General features: G+C 44.2%; 1 protein-coding gene across 2 annotated transcripts; it reads right to left on the bottom strand.

The window, feature by feature from the left end:
* Positions 1-10,691: 10,691 nt before the first annotated feature.
* Positions 10,692-17,298, bottom strand: LOC310711333 (arylacetamide deacetylase-like 4). 2 transcript variants are annotated; one of them, XM_083513172.1, is made up of 4 exons: positions 17,176-17,298; positions 14,450-14,666; positions 13,321-13,384; positions 10,692-11,592 (listed from the first exon to the last, which is right to left on the bottom strand). In XM_083513172.1, the coding sequence occupies exons 1-4, from the start codon at positions 17,293-17,295 to the stop codon at positions 10,812-10,814; spliced, it is 1,182 nt and encodes a 393-aa protein (XP_083369298.1). In that variant the 5' UTR covers positions 17,296-17,298; the 3' UTR covers positions 10,692-10,811. The 2 variants fall into 2 exon arrangements, with proteins under 2 accessions (XP_083369298.1, XP_083369297.1); XM_083513171.1 differs by having other exon boundaries at positions 17,019-17,267.
* Positions 17,299-18,601: the final 1,303 nt, after the last annotated feature.

Below are 18,601 nucleotides of genomic sequence, written 5' to 3'. Positions count from 1 at the left end.
CTCCAGGGCTCAGAGGGAGTGCAGAGAAAGGAAAAGAACTGAGCTAGGCTCAAAGGGAGGGTGGGGTTATGAGTCTGACTGTGCATCTAGTGCAGGGTGGCAGACGTGAGCAGAATATGTGAAGAGCGGCAGCAGGAGTTAGGTTCTGCTGCCTCTGTTGCCCACAGCAACTCCCAGGTTTCAGGTTTAGCCCTTGAATTCTCAGGATGATCATGACCTGACAGCCCTAATGGAACAGCATCCTTCTTGAGATCCACTATCTGATCTTTCTGGAAACAAATGTAGATCATTTATCTTTTCCATCAGTGTGGGGTGTGTGTGTGATTAGGTCTCTGCCTTGAGTGTTTCTTTGTGTTATTTTTTTAAAGCCAATCTTAGATTTTGTTCGTACTATTCTTAAACTTATTTAAGCTGTTTTTATTGCATGCTTGCAGGTTGCCTCAGGACTTATCTGAAACATGATTCCTGCATTCATAAAATTGTAATAATTAATATTAGTGTTTATAATCTTTGTGATGCCGGAATATACTTGCATTTCAGTGACATTGCAGGGATGTTGGGAGTGACTGGAAGAATACAATGCACATCCACCCTCACCTCCAAACGAGACCCAGCAGGTTTAGCTTCCAATTATGCAACTGTTCAAGGAGTCTCCTAAGGGCATTTCCTCAAAGGCTTATTGCAGATGACATATGAGTCCAAGAGCCACCCTGCTTAATAACATCAAAGACCAAACTACATAGGCATCCTGCTTCTCACAGTGTCCTACCTGATGCATCTGGGAGGCCCACACCATCTGAGCCTTGGACTTCAGGGTCCAAGTTGGACCTTGGTGCACCACAAAGAGCTCCCCCTACAGTTGATCCTCTGGGATCCTCCTCCAGTCTTCAGTATCCGTATATTCTCTTATCAAACCTTTCCTTCTGTCACTGCATAGTTTGAGCAATCATCCTTCAACAGCCTGTTAATAATAAGGATGCACAGATTTTCTTTCAAAAGAATGAGTGGCTAGTAGCAACAATGACTGCCGCCTACTGGACAAGGGTACTACTTTTACTATCCGAGGCAGTATACTGCATATTTCACATCTGGCAACCAATGTGCTCCTTTGGTTTCAAATGGTTCATGGGTAGTCGAGTCTAAGAAGCCCAGGACACAAATTTCCACAGCCCTCTAGCAGCTATGGTGGTTCATTTACCAGAAGTAATGTATTTAGCATTAACTCTAAAAGTGTATACAGTGGAACCTTGGTTGTCAAACTTAATCCGTTCGACTCCCAGAACCATTCGAAAACCAAGGCACAGCTTCTGATTGGCTGCAGGAGCTTCCTACACTCAACTGGAAGCCATAGAATCTGCGTCGGATGTTCGGCTTCCAAAAAACGTTCACAAACCGGAACACTCACTTCCGAGTTTGCGACGTTCAGTAGCAAGTTTGTTTGGGAGCCAAGCCGTTCGACAGCAAAGGAACCACTGTACTCAGTTCTGACCAGACTAAGCCTCCTGCTATATATTGTGCTCTAGGGGGTCTAGTTTGGTCAGAATCAAGTATACGTTTCTACCCATGTACTATTTGAAACCAAAGGGGTGCATTGGTTGCCAGATGTGTGTTTTTTCTGTTCTCCTTCCCCACTACAGAAGCATAGAGCTGATATTGCGTATAGAGCTGATGTCTTGCTTTCATGCTGTCAAGAAAGCAACTGCAGACCCTCCAAGTGTCCCTATTTTCCAGGGTCACTCCTGAATATACAAAAGCTGTCCTGGTTTCTTATTTGATATTGGAATGTTCCTCTTTGCCTTGTTGTTGTTTAGTCATTTAGTCGTGTCTGACTCTTCGTGACTCCATGGACCAGAGCATGCCAGGCATTTCTGTCTTCCACTGCCTCCCGCAGTTTGGTCAAACTCATGCTGGCAGCTTCGAGAACACTGTCCAACCATCTTGTCCTCTGTTGTCACCTTCTCCTTGTGCCCTCCATCTTTCCCAACATCAGGGTCTTTTGTCTTAGGACATCCCTATTTTCATCAGAGAAATGTTGGGTGGTATGGTAGGAAGTCCCTATTTTCACTGGAGGGTATGGAGTTATGTGACCCCCAAGTCAAGGAGATAAGTAACTATACAACATTTAGAAGACACCTGAAAGCAGCCCTGTGTAGGGAAGTTTTTTAAAAAAATGTTTAATGTTTTATTATGTTTTTATATATGTTGGAAGTCACCCAGAGTGGAATTATTATGGAAGAGGACATTCCTCTTTTCTTCGGAGAAATGTCGGAGGGCATGCATGTGGTTGGCTGGCAATCACTGATTAAGTGCTGGTACTTTGCAGTGTGCATATTTCTGGAGAGATCTGTGACTATCAGGTAGTCCTTGGAATGCCATGAGAATAAGTCAGTTCCTGTCTTCTAGTAGGCCCCAATTCATCATCTTGCTCTGCTTGTTGCTGTGAGTTGCACTTTAAGAAAGTAGAACAACCTCCTACAATGGCTGCTAATTCCTTCTTAATCCTAGGCTAATACATCACCTCTCGTGCACCTCCTAATGCCACAATGACTCTCACGGATTAGTTGTAACATTTCTTTACAGAGGATACTAGTTATCACCACTTAGTTTCGACTGAAGACAATTTCATCTATCACTGTGAGTTCATGCCCGCAATTTGAAGAATCTCAAATCACACATGTTTCCGGATCTACAGTGATGGGTCTTTATCGGTTTCCTGATTGAGTTGTTATAATTTTTCATTTGCCACAGGAAGGGAAGCAATAAACATATCTAAATGAGCTCCCATTCCTGCCTCTTGTTTTCTACTAGTTCAGAGCACAGCTCTTGGAAGTGTGCCTGCTGTGAGCAATTTTTTTCACTGTTGTGCAAGTCACCTCTAAGTGATACTTCTGCAGTTTGAGCATCATTTGTTGGATCCATAGTGGACAGTATTCAAGGGATTGTGGAAAAAAGCTGCGAGAGAATTGTGATCTGTTTCCACAGTCGCTTGACATTAATATATATCCAGTAAATCTTTCATGGGAAAACAATATACTAAGTAGCTCTTTCTCAATCTGTGCATACTGAGTTTCAGCATCAGCGAGGGACCTTGAGGCATATGCTACTGGTTGCCAAACATCATATGCCAATATTTTTGTAAGAGCCCAGCACCCAAACTAGACCGTGAGACAGCTGCTGAAATCTGGATAGGTCTAGTTGGTCAGTAAACTTTAACACCAGCTGTCTTCTATGGTGTTGCTTCAAAACATTCCTGGAAGCCTTCTGTTCTGCATCCCAGCACCATACATTTTTCACTTCCAGAAGCTGCCAAAGAAGTTTCGTTGCCGTGGATAAATTAGGGGTATCCCCCCCCCCAAGGTAATCTCTGCCCCCTCAAATCTTTGAACATACTTCTTTGAATGTTGAGCATGGCATATATATATAATTTTCAGATATTTTATTGCACTAGCCAAAATGGGGGGGGGGAGGGGAAGAAACAGCAGTCACTACATATGCAAAAAACCCATGGTCAAATCCACCAAAAGTTCTCATTACACAAATAAACTGTGCAGATTAGATCTCAGAGTCCCCTTTGCAATTGACTGCTAGCCCATCCAGTTCTTCCTTCCTAATCTTCCTAGCTGCCAGGGCATAGAGAGCCACCTTATAAGTCACAGAGCCATTTGAACCACCCCACCCTTATTAGTTTTGCTTCCTTCGTGAAAATGGGTTTTATGAATTGATTTCCTGGGTCTGCATATAGTGAACATTGTAGTAAGTAATGGCAAATGTCCTCTAGACACATGCATCATGTTTATAACCATTATTTTATTTGTGCTTGTTTCACAACTTCATCAGAAAAAAACGGCTCCTATAAATATCATATTTTCTAACACCAAAAATACGTTTATCCCTGTTCAGCTTGAGGGTTCAGGCTCTCACAGTATTGAGGACTTGCTAGAGCTGTTGATCATGCTCTTCCTTAATTGCACTTAGTTGCACTTAGTTGCAGGGACGCGGGTGGTGCTGTGGGTTAAACCACTGAGCCTAGGACTTGCCAACCAGAAGGTTGGCTGTTCAAATCCCTGCGATGGGGTGAGCTCCCATTGCTCGGTCCCTGCTCCTGCCAACCCAGCGGTTTGAAAGCACGTCAAAGTGCAAGTAGATAAATAGGTACCACTACGGCGGGAAGGTAAACGGCATTTCCATGCGCTGCTCTGGTTCGCCAGAAGCAGCTTAGTCATGCTGGCCACATAACCCGGAAGCTGTACGCTGGCTCCTCGGCCAATAAAGCGAGATGACCGCCGCAACCCCAGAGTCGGTCACAACTGGACCTAATGGTCAGGGGTCCCCTTACCTTTACCTAGAGCTGTTGATCATGCTCTTCCTTAGTTGCACTCCAAATGATAATGGCCTCCACAAAGATAGCCACCCCAGTGATGTGCTCATAGAGAATATGTATGGTTTTATGATAGACTTTGGGTGCAAATGCAAATGGCAATAATAAAAATCTATACTGCCCATAATTATGAGCTGTTAACTTCAGTTGCCAGGATCCTGAAATAGCACCCAGTTTGCATTTTTTTAAAAGTGCATTTGCAAACTGCATCATTATCTCCCTTCAAGTTGGCAGTTCAAAGAGTTCTCTTACAATTGCCTTGTTGAGATCTCTTGAATCTGAGCATATACCCGCGTGGCCATTATGCTTTTTCCACAAGTCTCGACCAGCCAGTTGGTTCATTTATTTTCTTAATTACTTCCAAGTCCTCTTACCCTGTGAACTGCCCTGAGCTCTATGGATGAAGGGCGGTATACAAATTTTAACAACAACAACAATCTCAGTTTGTAGTTTTGTCTTGAAGAGCAAATAGCACTTTCCTGCATGGCTGAGCAACTGGAGGGCAATGCCTTATTAATCTGGGTGGAGTGTTCACCTGGCAAGCAGCCTAACCAACACACAAGTCCTGGCATTCAGCTATAAGAATCTCATACCCCTGGTCAGTATGGTCCTGTAATGCAAATATATGTTTCCACAGGCTGCTAGACCTAGGATGGGTATCACTTTCTTCAGTACAATAAGGAACAAGTTGTATGTGGCATTTGTGTACTTGCAGTGCATCTCACCAGTATTGGAATATGTGTTGCACAATAACCAGTAACTTTGACATTTGCTGGTCTCAGTTTTGATAGACCTTTTGACAGCTGTTTAGAGCCAGCTCTCCCACCACATGAAGGATATGCTCTTAACCATTTTGCTGCCAGGTGCAGTTCAAACCTTTGTCCAGACTTCTTCCAGTTATGTCCAATAGCCCTTGACACTTGTAGGCTGGAGCAAGGCTACAACATTCCCATGTTTGCAAAGACCTGACAGTATCTATGAATGCTTTATTACTGCCACTGGGCATGGCTGCTGCAGCTTCTTATCTTCTCTTTGTAGCCCTGCAACCAGAAACTGGCTGCCGGTTAATGCAACCCTTATTCTCCACCTTCTGACACCATGTGATGTTCATGGGTCCAATAACAGGCACCAAGAACAAGGAATAGGTTCATAAAGAGCTTTATTCAGAGGAGCCTCAAAGACCTTCTGCAAGAATGGAAGCTAACTGCCTAAGGAACTGGCCAGGTCATGTTGATGCAAGGGAAGTCCCCAAATCTCCACGTCCTTAACACTAAGGGAGTGTCAATAAGTTACAAACACTATCATTACAGTTGTCCTCCAACTTTTGGAGGACAGTGGAAAAGGAGAGGGAGTAGACCCCAGGCCCCAACAACAATTCATGGGTTGTATTTCTGCATTTCCTGAATATGAGAATGTAGTTCCCACACGTGCTTGCTTGTAGGCGGAATATAAGGAGCATGCTTAACTTTTGTTAGTTCTTTGGCGGCACCTAGTGGCAAATATATCTGTGTCTCCAGACTTTCACATACAGTGGTACCTCAGGTTACATACGCTTCAGGTTACAGACTCCGCTAACCCAGAAATAGTGCTTCAGGTTAAGAACTTTGCTTCAGAATGAGAACAGAAATCGTGCTCCAGCGGCGCGGCAGCAGCAGGAGGCCCCATTAGCTAAAGTGGTGCTTCAGGTTAAGAACAGTTTCAGGTTAAGTACAGACCTCTGGAATGAATTACGGTAAGTACCGGTACTTAACCCCAGGTACCACTGTATACAGGAAGCTCCGCACAGGGCAAACTGGCTGTTTGACCATGCACACTTTTACTAGCTGCCAAGTTTGGAGGTGCATTATTGTGTCACACAGACCTGAGCATTAAATCATCTACAGTGGTACAGACGCTTCAGGTTACATACGCTTCAGGTTACAGCCTCCGCTAACCCAGAAATAGTACCTCGGGTTAAGAACTTTGCTTCAGGATGAGAACAGAAATCGTGCTCCGGCGGCGTGGTGGCAGCAGGAGGCCCCATTAGCTAAAGTGGTGCTTCAGGTTAAGTACAGTTTCAGGTTAAGAACAGACCTCTGGAACGAATTGAGTACTTAACCTGAGGTACCACTGTATATGTTTATGATTGTGTTTGTGATTATGATTACAATTATGATGTGTATGTCATCCTTCATCTGAAGGTCACTGGGCAGTTCACAACATAAAAATACAAAACGAGAACACAAAATACATATTAAAACTAAAACTAAAATAAACCAATATCCTTCTCTCCCCCCGCCCCCCGCATTTGAAAAGGCCATTGAATGTTAACTAGCCAAAGGCCTGCTTATAGAGAAATGCTTTCAACCCACTGAAAGGAATGGGCACATGTAACTTAAGTTCAGCTATCTATTTAACAAGATTTGTACCATGCTTGATTGTTGAAACTACTAAGCATATTTTACATTAAGCATAAAATACACTTGGAAATTATATCTCACAAGAAGCTAAAAGCAAGCTGATTCCAAATATGAAGAAAACCAGTAGTTTGAGCTGAAAAAAATGTTTAAAATGACATTTGTAAAAAAAACCAGAAGCTTATTTATGTATGCAACAACAGCGGCAACAGTTTTGATAGCATGGAAGAATGAGGAAATCCCAACGAAAGAACAGTGGCAAGAAAAATTGATGAGCTACTCAGAGTTGGCTAAATTGACATACAAATTGCGGGACAAGGACAATTGTGACTTTAAGGAAGAGCTTTTTACAATTTATCTAAACAGACAACAAAATGAATTGGACTCCTTGGCAGGTTTTGAATACACAAATTTATTGGTTGATAACAGTAAGGATATGTATAATTTTATAACATGCAGAGAATAATATGTGTTGAGAAATCAGAGAGAGGAGCTGAGGGAAGTCTTGGGGGGGGATAATGAATATGATATGTTTTGATAATTTGTTATGTTGAAATTATTAATAAAAACATTTTTTAAAAAAAGAAAACCAGTAGTTAAAAATATACATTATCCAAAGAAGAAAATAACATTTGAAAATGCATGCCAGCTTAACCCATTTGAGTAATTGTGATGGGTCTAGTTTGAGTGGGACTGAGTTGGATATGGCCCATTTTGCTTTATTGTAATCCACTTTGGGATTATTTTACAATCATGGAGTCGGAAGAGACCACCAAGGTCATCTAGTCCAACCTCCTGTAATGCAGGAATCTTCTGCCCAGCGTGGGGCTCGATTCCGTGACCCTGACACGAAGTCTCATGCCCTACTGACTGAGCTATCCCAGACGAAAAGCGGGAAACAAACAAACAAACAAATAAATAAAATCAAGCAAGATAAAAGGTCAATTTAAAGAATTATGAAGTGTTTATGGATATACAAGCAAATTAGTCCATTCATTTGCTGCATTTGTTGCAGCAGTTAAGAACCCACAGTTCCCACAAAGTAGCAATCTTACTCATCCTATTAATCACTGGTTTAAATTGCATTTCCCAATGCTAGTCCCACATATGTTTCCCAAACAATGGTGCAACTAATTTAATTTAATTTGCAAACAAAGGCAGGCGTTTGTTTCTTCACACTGTTGTCTGAAAACAGAAAGGTTCACAGAATTGCAGACCCTGAGAGTCATCTAGTCCAAGTCCCTGTAATGCAGGAATGAAAGGATTACATCACTGGTCCTCAGACATTTTTCTCTGGGTCGCACTTTCAGAATAAGAATTTGCTCATGCAAAACCAATTTTTTAATTGGTAAGAAATATCCTGGAAACAAAAAGAAAAAAATCTCCTAGCAGTATTTGATTTCGAAAAGATACAGCATCTCTCCATATTCTTCAGCTAAACTAAATTATTTTGATACTACACTATATTACACTGAAATCTTTAAATGTTTCTTTGATCGTTCTTCACCCCTATTATTCTGCCCAGACACTGAGGTCCAGCACCGAGCGCCTTCTGGCGGTTCCCTCGCTGTGAGAAGCCAAGTTACAGGGAACCAGGCAGAGGGCCTTCTCGGTAGTGGCACCCACCCTGTGGAACGCTCTCCCACAAGATGTCAAAGAGAAAAACAACTACCAGACTTTTAGAAGACATCTGAAGGCAGTCCTGTTTAGGGAAGCTTTTAATGTTTAACAGACTATTGTATTTAAATATTTTGTTGGAAGCCACCCAGAGTGGCTGGGGAAACCCAGCCAGATGGGCGGGGTATAAATAATAAATTATTGTTGTTATTATTATTCCTGCCACACTTGCCATCCTCTCTTGCCACACCAGGCTTAGGACTGATGGATGAATAGCTTATCCCATGCTACCTTAAAGATTCCCTGTATGAACCTGCCCAGGTGATCACCTTTTTTTAGTCCAGTCAACATCAGAGGCACAGTGGGTGGTGACACAAAGGAAAGCTTTTTCTGAGGCCTCTCCTGTGTTGCAGAATCCCCTCCCCGAAACGCTCTTAGACTGGTTTGCTCATTGTTATTCTTCAGCTGGCAGGCTTAGACCTCCTTGTTCCAAGAAACCTTTGGAAACTAAGGAGCAGACAATGCTAACTGCCAGGCTGCTGTCAGGGCAAGTTATAATTTGATTGCTGGTTCTAAATGTGTTCTTTATGTACATTATTTTAATTATTGCTTATAACTAGCTTGTTTTTATTGCTTTGTATTTTATAATGTTTCTCATATGTTGGAAGCTTCCTTGAATCCCAGTTTGGGAGAAAGGCAGATAGGAATATGTTAAAGAAATAAATCGGTGGCATAACTAAGGGCATTTTAGCCAGGAATTTTGCCCGGAGTGAAGCCTTCAGAAGGCGCCATAGCTGCTTTCAGCCTCCCAACTATCTTACTGTCTGGGCTTCTCTTCTGCCCTGTCCTCCCTTCCCAGGCACCCTCCCCTGCGACTCCTATTCACCCCCAAATATCCTGTTGGATATTTTGTTGCTTAAATTATGTTGGAAACCAATAAAAATTGTGTGTGTTTGTGTGTATTCAAATATCATATTACCTACTTTTTATGCCCTTCAAGAACAAACTTGTTGAGCTGTGTGTGTGTGTGTGTGTGTGTACATGTGCATGCAATCACACATGGGATGGTGCTGATCTGAGTTTTTGACCTGGGTGAAAGAAATCCTTGTTTTGTCCCTGAATAAATAATGCATTGTTTGGTTTATATTATGTTAGCTCAGAGTAGGCAAGATGGCAGACAAATTTGTCTAGCCGGGTTCCACCATAACCAGCAACCTCTCCATCGATGCTTAGCTGGACAAGCATATTGGCAAGGCAATTATGGCACCTCTCCAAAAGGGTATGGGGGAATATGATACTAGCATCCAATATCAAGATGAAGGTCTACCAAGCTAATAATAATAATAATAATAATAATAATAATAATAATAATAATAATAATAATAATTTATTAACCCGCCCATATGGCTGAGTTTCCCCAGCCACTCTGAGCAGCTCCCAACCGAGTGTTAAAAACATTAAAGCATTAAATATTAAAAACTTCCCTAAACAGGGCTGCCTTCAGATGTCTTTTAAAAACAGGATAGCTGCTTATTTCTTTCACATCTGATGGGAGGGCGCTCCACAGGGTGGGTGCCACTACCGAGAAGGCCCTCTGCCTGGTTCCCTGTAACCTCACTTCTCACAATGAGGGAACTGCCAGAAGTCCCTCGGTGCTGGATCTCAGTGTCCAGGCTGAATGATGGGAGTGGAGACGCTCCTTCACGTATACAAGACCGCTTGTGTGTTGAGCATGCTACTTTATGGAAGTGAGTCAAGCAATGCTACAACACCTTCCACATGCACTGTCTCAGGAGGATTTGGGGTATCACATGGCAGGACAGTCCCAAACAAAGTTGTGAAGGTTGGCAACATCAACCCAGCCATGTGATAATCCCTTGCAGACAACCACAGTGCCTGGAGTCAGACAGTCAGGTTGTGTCCATAGCAGTGACCAGAGGATGAATGTTCCCTGGGAGGAGCTCAGAGAGAAGAAACACCATGGTGTATCTACAGCAGCACAGCCGGATGCCTCCATCTGCCCCAGATGCAACAAAACATGTCTCTCCTGCATCGGTCCCTACAGCCACAGCAGGCACTGCGACCTTCCAACAGTTTGACCTCACAATCAAAGGCACACTCTTCCATTGTCTCCCGAGACAGATGTATGCCAACAATTTGGTTTCTATTATGATAGCCCTACTCGGAGTAGACACACTGAAATTGGTGAGCATGACTAACTTAGGTACATTCATCTCAATAGGTCTACTCTGTGTTGGATTTAATGGGATGCAACCATTTGTACTACACCATTGGTTTAGGGGGGGGGTTTGGTGAGTGGCAGGGGGCCTTAGCCAACACCATTTCTTTAGAGATGTAATGTGGGCTCAACATTTCAGGAGAGGGTGGGACAAGACAATTTGTTTCCTTGTCCCTTTGCCTTATAAAGATTTGACAAATTCCACTACACTTTCCGCAATCTGATCTGCCGTCGGAAATGACAGATTCCCATAGCCGAAACTAGTGACCACCGCATGAAAGCCATTTGCAAGATGGACCCATTTTACAGACACACCATTGTCCTCTAACCGCTTCTTGTACAGAAGCCCGTCATCCCTAAGCACATCAAACTCACAGGTCAAAATGTATGTCTGTGGAAGCTTGCAGATGACAGCATCTTCAGCAAAAAGTGGTGAAAACGTCAACTCCAATAGTTGTTTCATTTCTTCATACACCTTAGGTTTAAATTTACATATTTTGGGGTCTTGCGGTTTGTAGCCCCTGACTTTGAATTCTTCAGGAATGAGGTCTCCATTTACCCATTTCTGGTACTTCAGTCTGATATGCTCAGGAACATGGCAGCCTTCCAGGATGTCATTCGCAAGGGAAGTATTCTTATTCAGGTAAAGGCATGCAAAATGGCCTACCATCTGCCTGAACAAGATAGGCACCTGGCTGTTCTGCTGATAGGAAGGCAGGTTGAAGTCCATTCCCTGCAGTGCTGGATAAATCAACACCTGGGCACGAACCTTGGGGAGATCTTTTCTGTCCACCAGCAACTGGCAAAGCCAGGCAGCAAAATTGGCCCCACAGCTGTCCCCCCCAACAATAATACGGGAGGAGTCCACATGATAATCAGCAACATTCCTCATGAAGTAGACAAGGGCCCTGAGACATTCGACATACTGGTTTGGGTAAGGGTTCTCTGGACCAAGCCCATACCTGGAGAGAAGAAAAAGGGGTGTCATTGCTTCTTATCATATGTGCAGAAGAATTATTATCCTGTTTCAATTGGTGGTAAAGTTAAAGGGACCCCTGACCATTAGGTCCAGTCATGGCCGACTCTGGGGTTGCGGTGCTCATCTCGCTTTATTGGCCGAGGGAGCCGGCGTACAGCTTCCGGGTCATGTGGCCAGCATCACTAAGCCACTTCTGGCGAACCAAAGCACGGAAACGCTGTTTACCTTCCCGCCGGAGTGGTACCTATTTATCTACTTGCACTTTGATGTGCTTTTGAACTGCTAGGTTGGCAGGAGCAGGGACCAAGCAACGGGAGCTCACCCCGTTGTGGGGATTTGAACCACCGACCTTCTGATCGGCAAGTCCTAGGCTCTGTGGTTTAACCCACAGCGCCACCTGCATGCCTTTCAATTGGTGGTAGAGGTACTGAAATTAGAACTAGGGGCTGATCCTCCAAGAGCAGTGCAGCCATGGACATGGAGGTGATCTTGAGTACTCAGAAACATTTGGTCTCTCTTTTAAATAAACATCCTGGTTCAGAAAACATACCATGAACCATAAAGGGGGGGAGGTAAAGTACCCCTGAATGATTAAGTCCAATCAAAGGCAACTGTGGGGTGCGGCGCTCATCTCTGCTTTCAGGCCGAGGGAGCTGGCGTTTGTCCACAGACAGCCTTTGGGGTAATGTGTCCCGCATGACTAAACTGCTTCTGGTGCAACGGAACACTATGACAGAAACCAGAGGGCACGGAAACGCCCTTTACCTTCCCGCCACAGTGGTACTTATTTATTTACTTTCACTGGTGTGCTTTCAAACTGCTAGGTTGGCAGGAACTGGGATAGAGCAACAGGAGCTCACTCTGTCAAGGGGATTCAAACTGCCAACCTTCCAATCAGCAAGCCCAAGAGGCTTAGTGGTTTGGACCACAGCACCACCCGCATCCCTAGTAAGGTCTGGCGAAGGCACACATGTTCCATTTTTAAGCTATGAAATAGCAAACCTTGGTGTGAGGAGGGAGATGCAGAAGGCTAGAGAGCGAGTTTGATGGTCACAGCTGGCTCTTACAAGGTAAGAGGTAAAACATGGAGAAAGGTTTTTCTCCCTCTCTTGTGACGCTAGAACTCGTAGACATTCAATGAAGCTGAATGTTGGAAGGGCTCTTCACGCAGTCCATAGTTAATCTACGGAATGCTATCCCACAGGAGGCAGTGATGGCCACCATCTTGGATGGCTTTAAAAGAAGATTGCACAAATTAATAGAGGAGGGGGCTATTGAGGGCTACGCTTGAAGATGTCTCCGCTCTGCTTCCATAGTTGGACGTAGCAATGCTTCTGAATAGGACTTGCTGGAAGACCCATAGAAGGCCAGAGTGCTTTTATATCCTCAAATCCTTCTTGCTGGTTCCCACAGACATCTGATCGGCCACCTCACCAGAGTCAACCTATACATGAGGCTGGGTGAGATGGCTGCCTCAGGCGGCAACCCTGAAGGGGCAGCAAAGCCATTCCTGCATGCAGCTTTGCCGCTGGTCTTCCTTGTCTCTAGGGGGAATAGCTTCCCCTATTGCTGAGGAGAGCAGGCGAGACTCCTTTAGCAGCTTGCATTCCCATCGCAGGTGCAGCAATGGATGTTTTGCCACAGGTGCTGCAATGCCTTGGGTTTTAAGAGCGTAATCAGGGAGCAATGGCAAGATGGAAATGGCACTTACCTAACAGCTACAACCACCACTCCACATTCCTTGGCAATATACCGCAATAATCTCTCGTAGCCCTCTAAAAGTGAGACAGTTGCAATACATACAAGGTCAATCAAACCAACTATAGCCCCTTAAAGAGTTTTCAGAGAGATGCCCAGGTGATCTCCTAAAGTGAGGGGTAGGGGGATCTTTTATTCTCAGCCCAGGTCCTAGATTCCCTCTTAGGAAACTTTCTAGGAGGCAGCCCTGTTTAGGGAACTAAGGACTCATGTTTTAATGTATGTTTAATCTTTGTTGGAAGCTGCCCAGAGTGGCTGGGTAATTATCATTAGAGGGCACAGGCTAAGGGTGGTGGGGAGGGCCTGATGCAAACATCCAACAACCAGACAAACAAACAAATTAGATGGAGCAATGGACAAAGATCTTACATTTGTACTGCTGTAGGCTAACTCTGGCTGGAATGTAGCCTACAGACCTAGAGGTCCGTGCAGATAGTCAAGCAGAAAGCTTCATCACAGTTCAGGACACTTAGGATCATGGAACTGTGCAGTTGGAAGGGACCATGAGTGTCATCTAGTCCAACCCACTGCAGGAATCTTTTGCCCAACATGGGACGTGAACCTGTGACCTTGAGCTTAAGAGTCTCATGCTCTACTGAGTGAGCTATCCCCATATATTTGGGGAGAGCATGGAGCAGAGCAAGGGAAAGATGTGGCCTAAGGAGAAGGGGTGTGGGTTAGGGATAGGCAGTCGATAAGTAATATGCTTCTACAAAAGCAGGGCAGACAAGCAGAATATGCAGGGTGTGAATGAATAATAGAATCATGGAGCGGGAAGGGATCCCAGGGATCAACTAGTTCAACCCCCTGAAAAGCTGGAATCACAGCTAAAGAATCCCTGACAGATGGCCATCTAACCTCTGTTTAAAAACCTCCAGTGGAGAGAAAGAAAGAGTTGGACCTTAAGGGTAGGTCGCAACTTTTTCAGCACACCTCTGCAGCCCCCCCCCCCAGCTGAAAAAACTAAATCACCCAAAAATGTAGCACAGCACTGATGGGGGTTCATTTTCGTTTTGACCTAAAAAGATCACTCTGTAATTTTGTTTGCTCAGTCGGCATATAAAGAAGCCTTTTTTTCTTACCAGGACTTCCAAAGACACCAGACCCTCCATGAATATAAACAAAAGCTTTCCTTTTCCCAGTAGTTGTTTTCTTAGGCTGATAAACCCTGACCGGCACCTCGTCAAACTGCTGGTTCTGAATTAGAAGGGATGCATCTGCGGAGAGTGAGGTTCCATTTGCTATAAGTCTCCAAAGATCCAAAACAGAGAACAGTCCCAGTTTCTTCCCAATTGCTCCCTGTTTGCAAAAAGAAAAAGAAAGAAAAAGATGTGAACTATTTGTTTGAGAAGGTCAGATGACTATAGAGTTGCAATAAATGGAACCGCCACTGCTGCAACATCTACATGGAAAGTTGGGAGAGACTCTGGAAGGAAGACATCAAAATTACAGCATGTTATGATTTAACATGCAGGTGGCACTGTGGGTTAAACCACAGAGCCTAGGAATTGCCGATCAGAAGGCCGGCGGTTCAAATCCCCGCGACAGGGTGAGCTCCCGTTGCTCAATCCCTGCTCCTGCCAACCTAGCAGTTCGAAAGCACGTCAAAGTGCAAGTAGATAAATAGGTACTGCTCTGGCAGGAAGGTAAATGGTGTTTCCGTGCGCTGCTCTGGTTCACCAGAAGCAGCTTAGTCATTCTGGCCACATGACCTGGAAGATGTATGCCGGCTCCCTCGGCCAATAAAGCGAGATTAGCGCCGCAACCCCAGAGTCAGCCACTACTGGACCTAATGGTCAGGGGTCCCTTTACCTTTACCCTTCTATGATTTAAAAGAAAATCGCATGAAAATGCTTTCCAGGTGGCATCTAATGCCTGTTAAGCTTGCCAAAATGTTCAGATCTAAGACAAATGCTTGCTGGAAATGCAGGGAGGCTGAAGGCACATGGATCCACATGTGGTGGAACTGTAAAAAGATCAGACAATTTTGGGAAATGATTTATAATGAGCTCAAGAAAATGTTCAATTGCTCCTTCCCTAAAAAACCTGAAGCCTTCCTGCTAGAAATTATGGGTAATGAAATCCCCAAAAAGTTCAGGAGAGTCTTCATGTATGTTATAGCTGCTGCTAGTATGCTAATTGCAAAAGGCTGGAAGGAAGAGATTCCATCTAAATTAGAATGGCAAAACAAAATAAGAGAGTACACTGAGCTGGTGAGATCAGAAAGGTTAAGAGATGTTACAGATGAAAAATGTATCCAAGAGTGGGATACATACAGAGTATATGTAAAAGAACACTGTCAAAAAAAATCAATTGGCAGGTCTTGTTTGAGCTTTGGTGTGTAACTAGGTTAATTTTATAAAATAAAATTTATAGTAAGTCAAATAACATAGAGAAAGTAAAGTTTAAATGCGTATTTAAGGAACTTAATTTGGGAACGCAAGGGGAAGATTGGAGGTCTTGTCAAATCTACAAAGCAAATATTAGTTAAAGAATGAATAATTGTTTATTTGTATTTCTCATTTTGCCTGTAACATCTATTGCATATTTCCATTATAAAGTTTTCAACCAATAAGGCATAAAAAAGAGTTGCAATAAATGGAAAACTGAAACAAGCAGAATCCTGTTTGTGTTTTGCCATCAACTTGCCCTCCATTTCATTTCCATTATACAAATCAAATTTGGGGAGCCAGTGGCAGGATTTCAACTCAGATCAGTTGCAGCCAGCATGGCTGAAGGTTGCAGATGATAGGGGTTGTACTAAACAGGTAAGGAGACAGGTAAGGACACAAGAAGACTAGCTCCCTGGTTCATCCGGTCCTCTGTCATGTACTGGAGAGTTGTAGTGGGACCACAATACGTGGTCAGAGGGAGAAGAGGGAGCAGAAGAGGTTGGGAGCTGAAGAGGTAACAGGGTTTGGTGAGCAGGAAGAGTCCAGAAGCAGAGGTAGAAGCAAAGGCTACAAGGGAGGGAGGCCAAGCAGGCTGCTGAAGAAGACAGCGAGTCTTCTCCTCCTCCTGCAATCAGCTTCCTTCTCCCCTGGTTTCCCAGGAGCAGAAGAGGTATGAAGGGAGCAGAGCAGAGACAGATAAGGCAATGGAGTCTCAGATTGCTTGAGAAGGACCTGGGTGGGGGAAGAGACTTAGGGATCTGTGGGAAGGCAGGGACCTTCAGTCCTCACAACAGCTTCATTGGGGCAAGAACTTCCCCTCTTTGGGGAAGAGTTGCTGTGCTCACTTGGCCTCCTGAGCTTCTTTGAATAAAGAGGATTAACTTCACTGACACTAAGAATGAGCAAATGAGCTAAAAAATATGCATGAAGTTTTTTGAAAAAAATTCTAAAAAGAACAAGCAAACATGCACCAGAAACTGAGGCAAAAGTAGAGTGAAGTTAAGATTGGAAAGGTGAGAAAACAAAATTGACAGTTCCTCCCATTCCAGTTCAGACCAAGAGTATATCTAGTTCAACCCTACCCTGCTAATGTTCTCAAATAGTTAATAGGCACTGCTAGACTTTCCCTGACCCTGGAGGCTATAATACCATTCCGCAATAGGCTTAGGAGTGCAGGAATCTTTTGCCCAACATGGGGCTTGAACCTATAACTCTGAGATTAAGAGCTTCTGAGTACTCAGAATTAAGGAACACTTACCAGAGGGAACAAGGAGATGAATATAATATGACAAAGACGGAGCTTTAATGGCTGGTCAATTCCAGGAGGCAAGACAGCTTGAGCAAAGTGGGCGACAATGGAGACCAGAAACAAGGCTGGATAGATGCAAACTGTAACAAGAGCAGATGCTACGAACCTGCCAAAGGACATCCTTCCACTTTGCTGTGGACAAAGCAAATGCTGTGGTTATGGCAGCTCCTCCTGCCGTGTCAACCAGTTGTTTCTTTATGTAGGCGATGAAAGAGCTTCGACACATATTTGTCATAGGGCAAAAGGTCTGATGGACAAATTAGAATAGACAGTATCAGCCTGGCTCCACCCCTGCCCATGATGCAAAACACCCATATGACAACAAAGAGTTACTCATCAATAAATCAAAGGAGGTTGCAATGGGGAGCAAGTTAGATAGGAAAAATGGACTTCATTTCTAAGGAAATTAATATTCCAAACTTTATTATTTATTAAATTTGCACTCATATGTTTATATAGAGAAATAGACAGAGTTATGAAGAGGGCAGGGATGGGGAACCTGTGGCCCTCCAGATGTTGCTGGACTACAACTCCCATCGCTCTTGGCCATGCTGGCTGGGGCTCATGGGAGTCCAAAATCATCTGCAGGGACACAGATATTGCTCATCCCTGCTTAGTCTAGAAGAGTGTTTCCCAGACTTGGGTCTCCAGCTGTTTTTGGGATACAATTCCCATCATCCTTGCTCACTGGTCTTGCTAGCTAGGGATGATGGAAGTTGTAGTCCAAAAACAGCTGGAGACCCAGGTTTGGGAAACACAGGTCTAGAAAGTGTGTGTTTCTCTGTATTTATACACAGACATCACCATTAGTGTGCAGGTTGCTTTATAGAAGACAAGAGAACAGATCCTTCACATGAGGTCATTTCAGCATAATAGGTTGCAGTCAACAGTAGTCCTATTCAGAGTAGACCTAGTGAAGTCAAGTGAGATCTAAGGAGGAATTAGTAGGATCCTAACCTAAAATGGGCACTGTCGTGCTGTTTAGATCCATTCCAATCCAGCCTGGCCATAGAACTGAATTGGCCTTGGTCACCCTGATGCAGAGAGCGGGACTTCTGGAGTGCAACCTTGCTCCTGCTTCTTACTCTCTCATCAGCATTCAATATCATCGACCATGGTATCTTGCCTACGCAGGATGCACCCACCCTGAAGGAGCAGGTTCGCAGTTTGGGGTGCTTCTGCATCCAGCTCTGTCACTGGAAGCTCAGGTAGTCTCCGTGGCTAGAAGTGCCTTTGACCAAGTGTGGATGGTTTGACAGCTTCAGCCATTCCCGGACCTGTAAAGCCTTGCCACAGGAGTTCACACACTGGTTACATAAGGACCGGATAAGTTCCTGCATGCCCTGAACCCCAGCGTACCTGGCAACCAGTCCCACTGATGTACACAGTCCCAAGAGCAAATGCTAGTGAGTGGTCCAGCAGTCTAACAGGTCCAGGTTCAATACAGCCAGCCACGTCAGGCCAGGTACCCGCCTCGGCAGCCAATCCAGGATCAGGGAACCTGGAGTTCAGTCCCCCAAAGCACAGTCCCA

Source organism: Podarcis liolepis (genome assembly GCF_965112155.1).
Source record: "Podarcis liolepis genome assembly, chromosome: 7".
Classification (NCBI taxonomy): Eukaryota; Metazoa; Chordata; class Lepidosauria; order Squamata; family Lacertidae; genus Podarcis; species Podarcis liolepis.
Note: the sequence above shows the minus strand (reverse complement) of the source record. Positions and strands in the feature narration are given on the sequence as shown.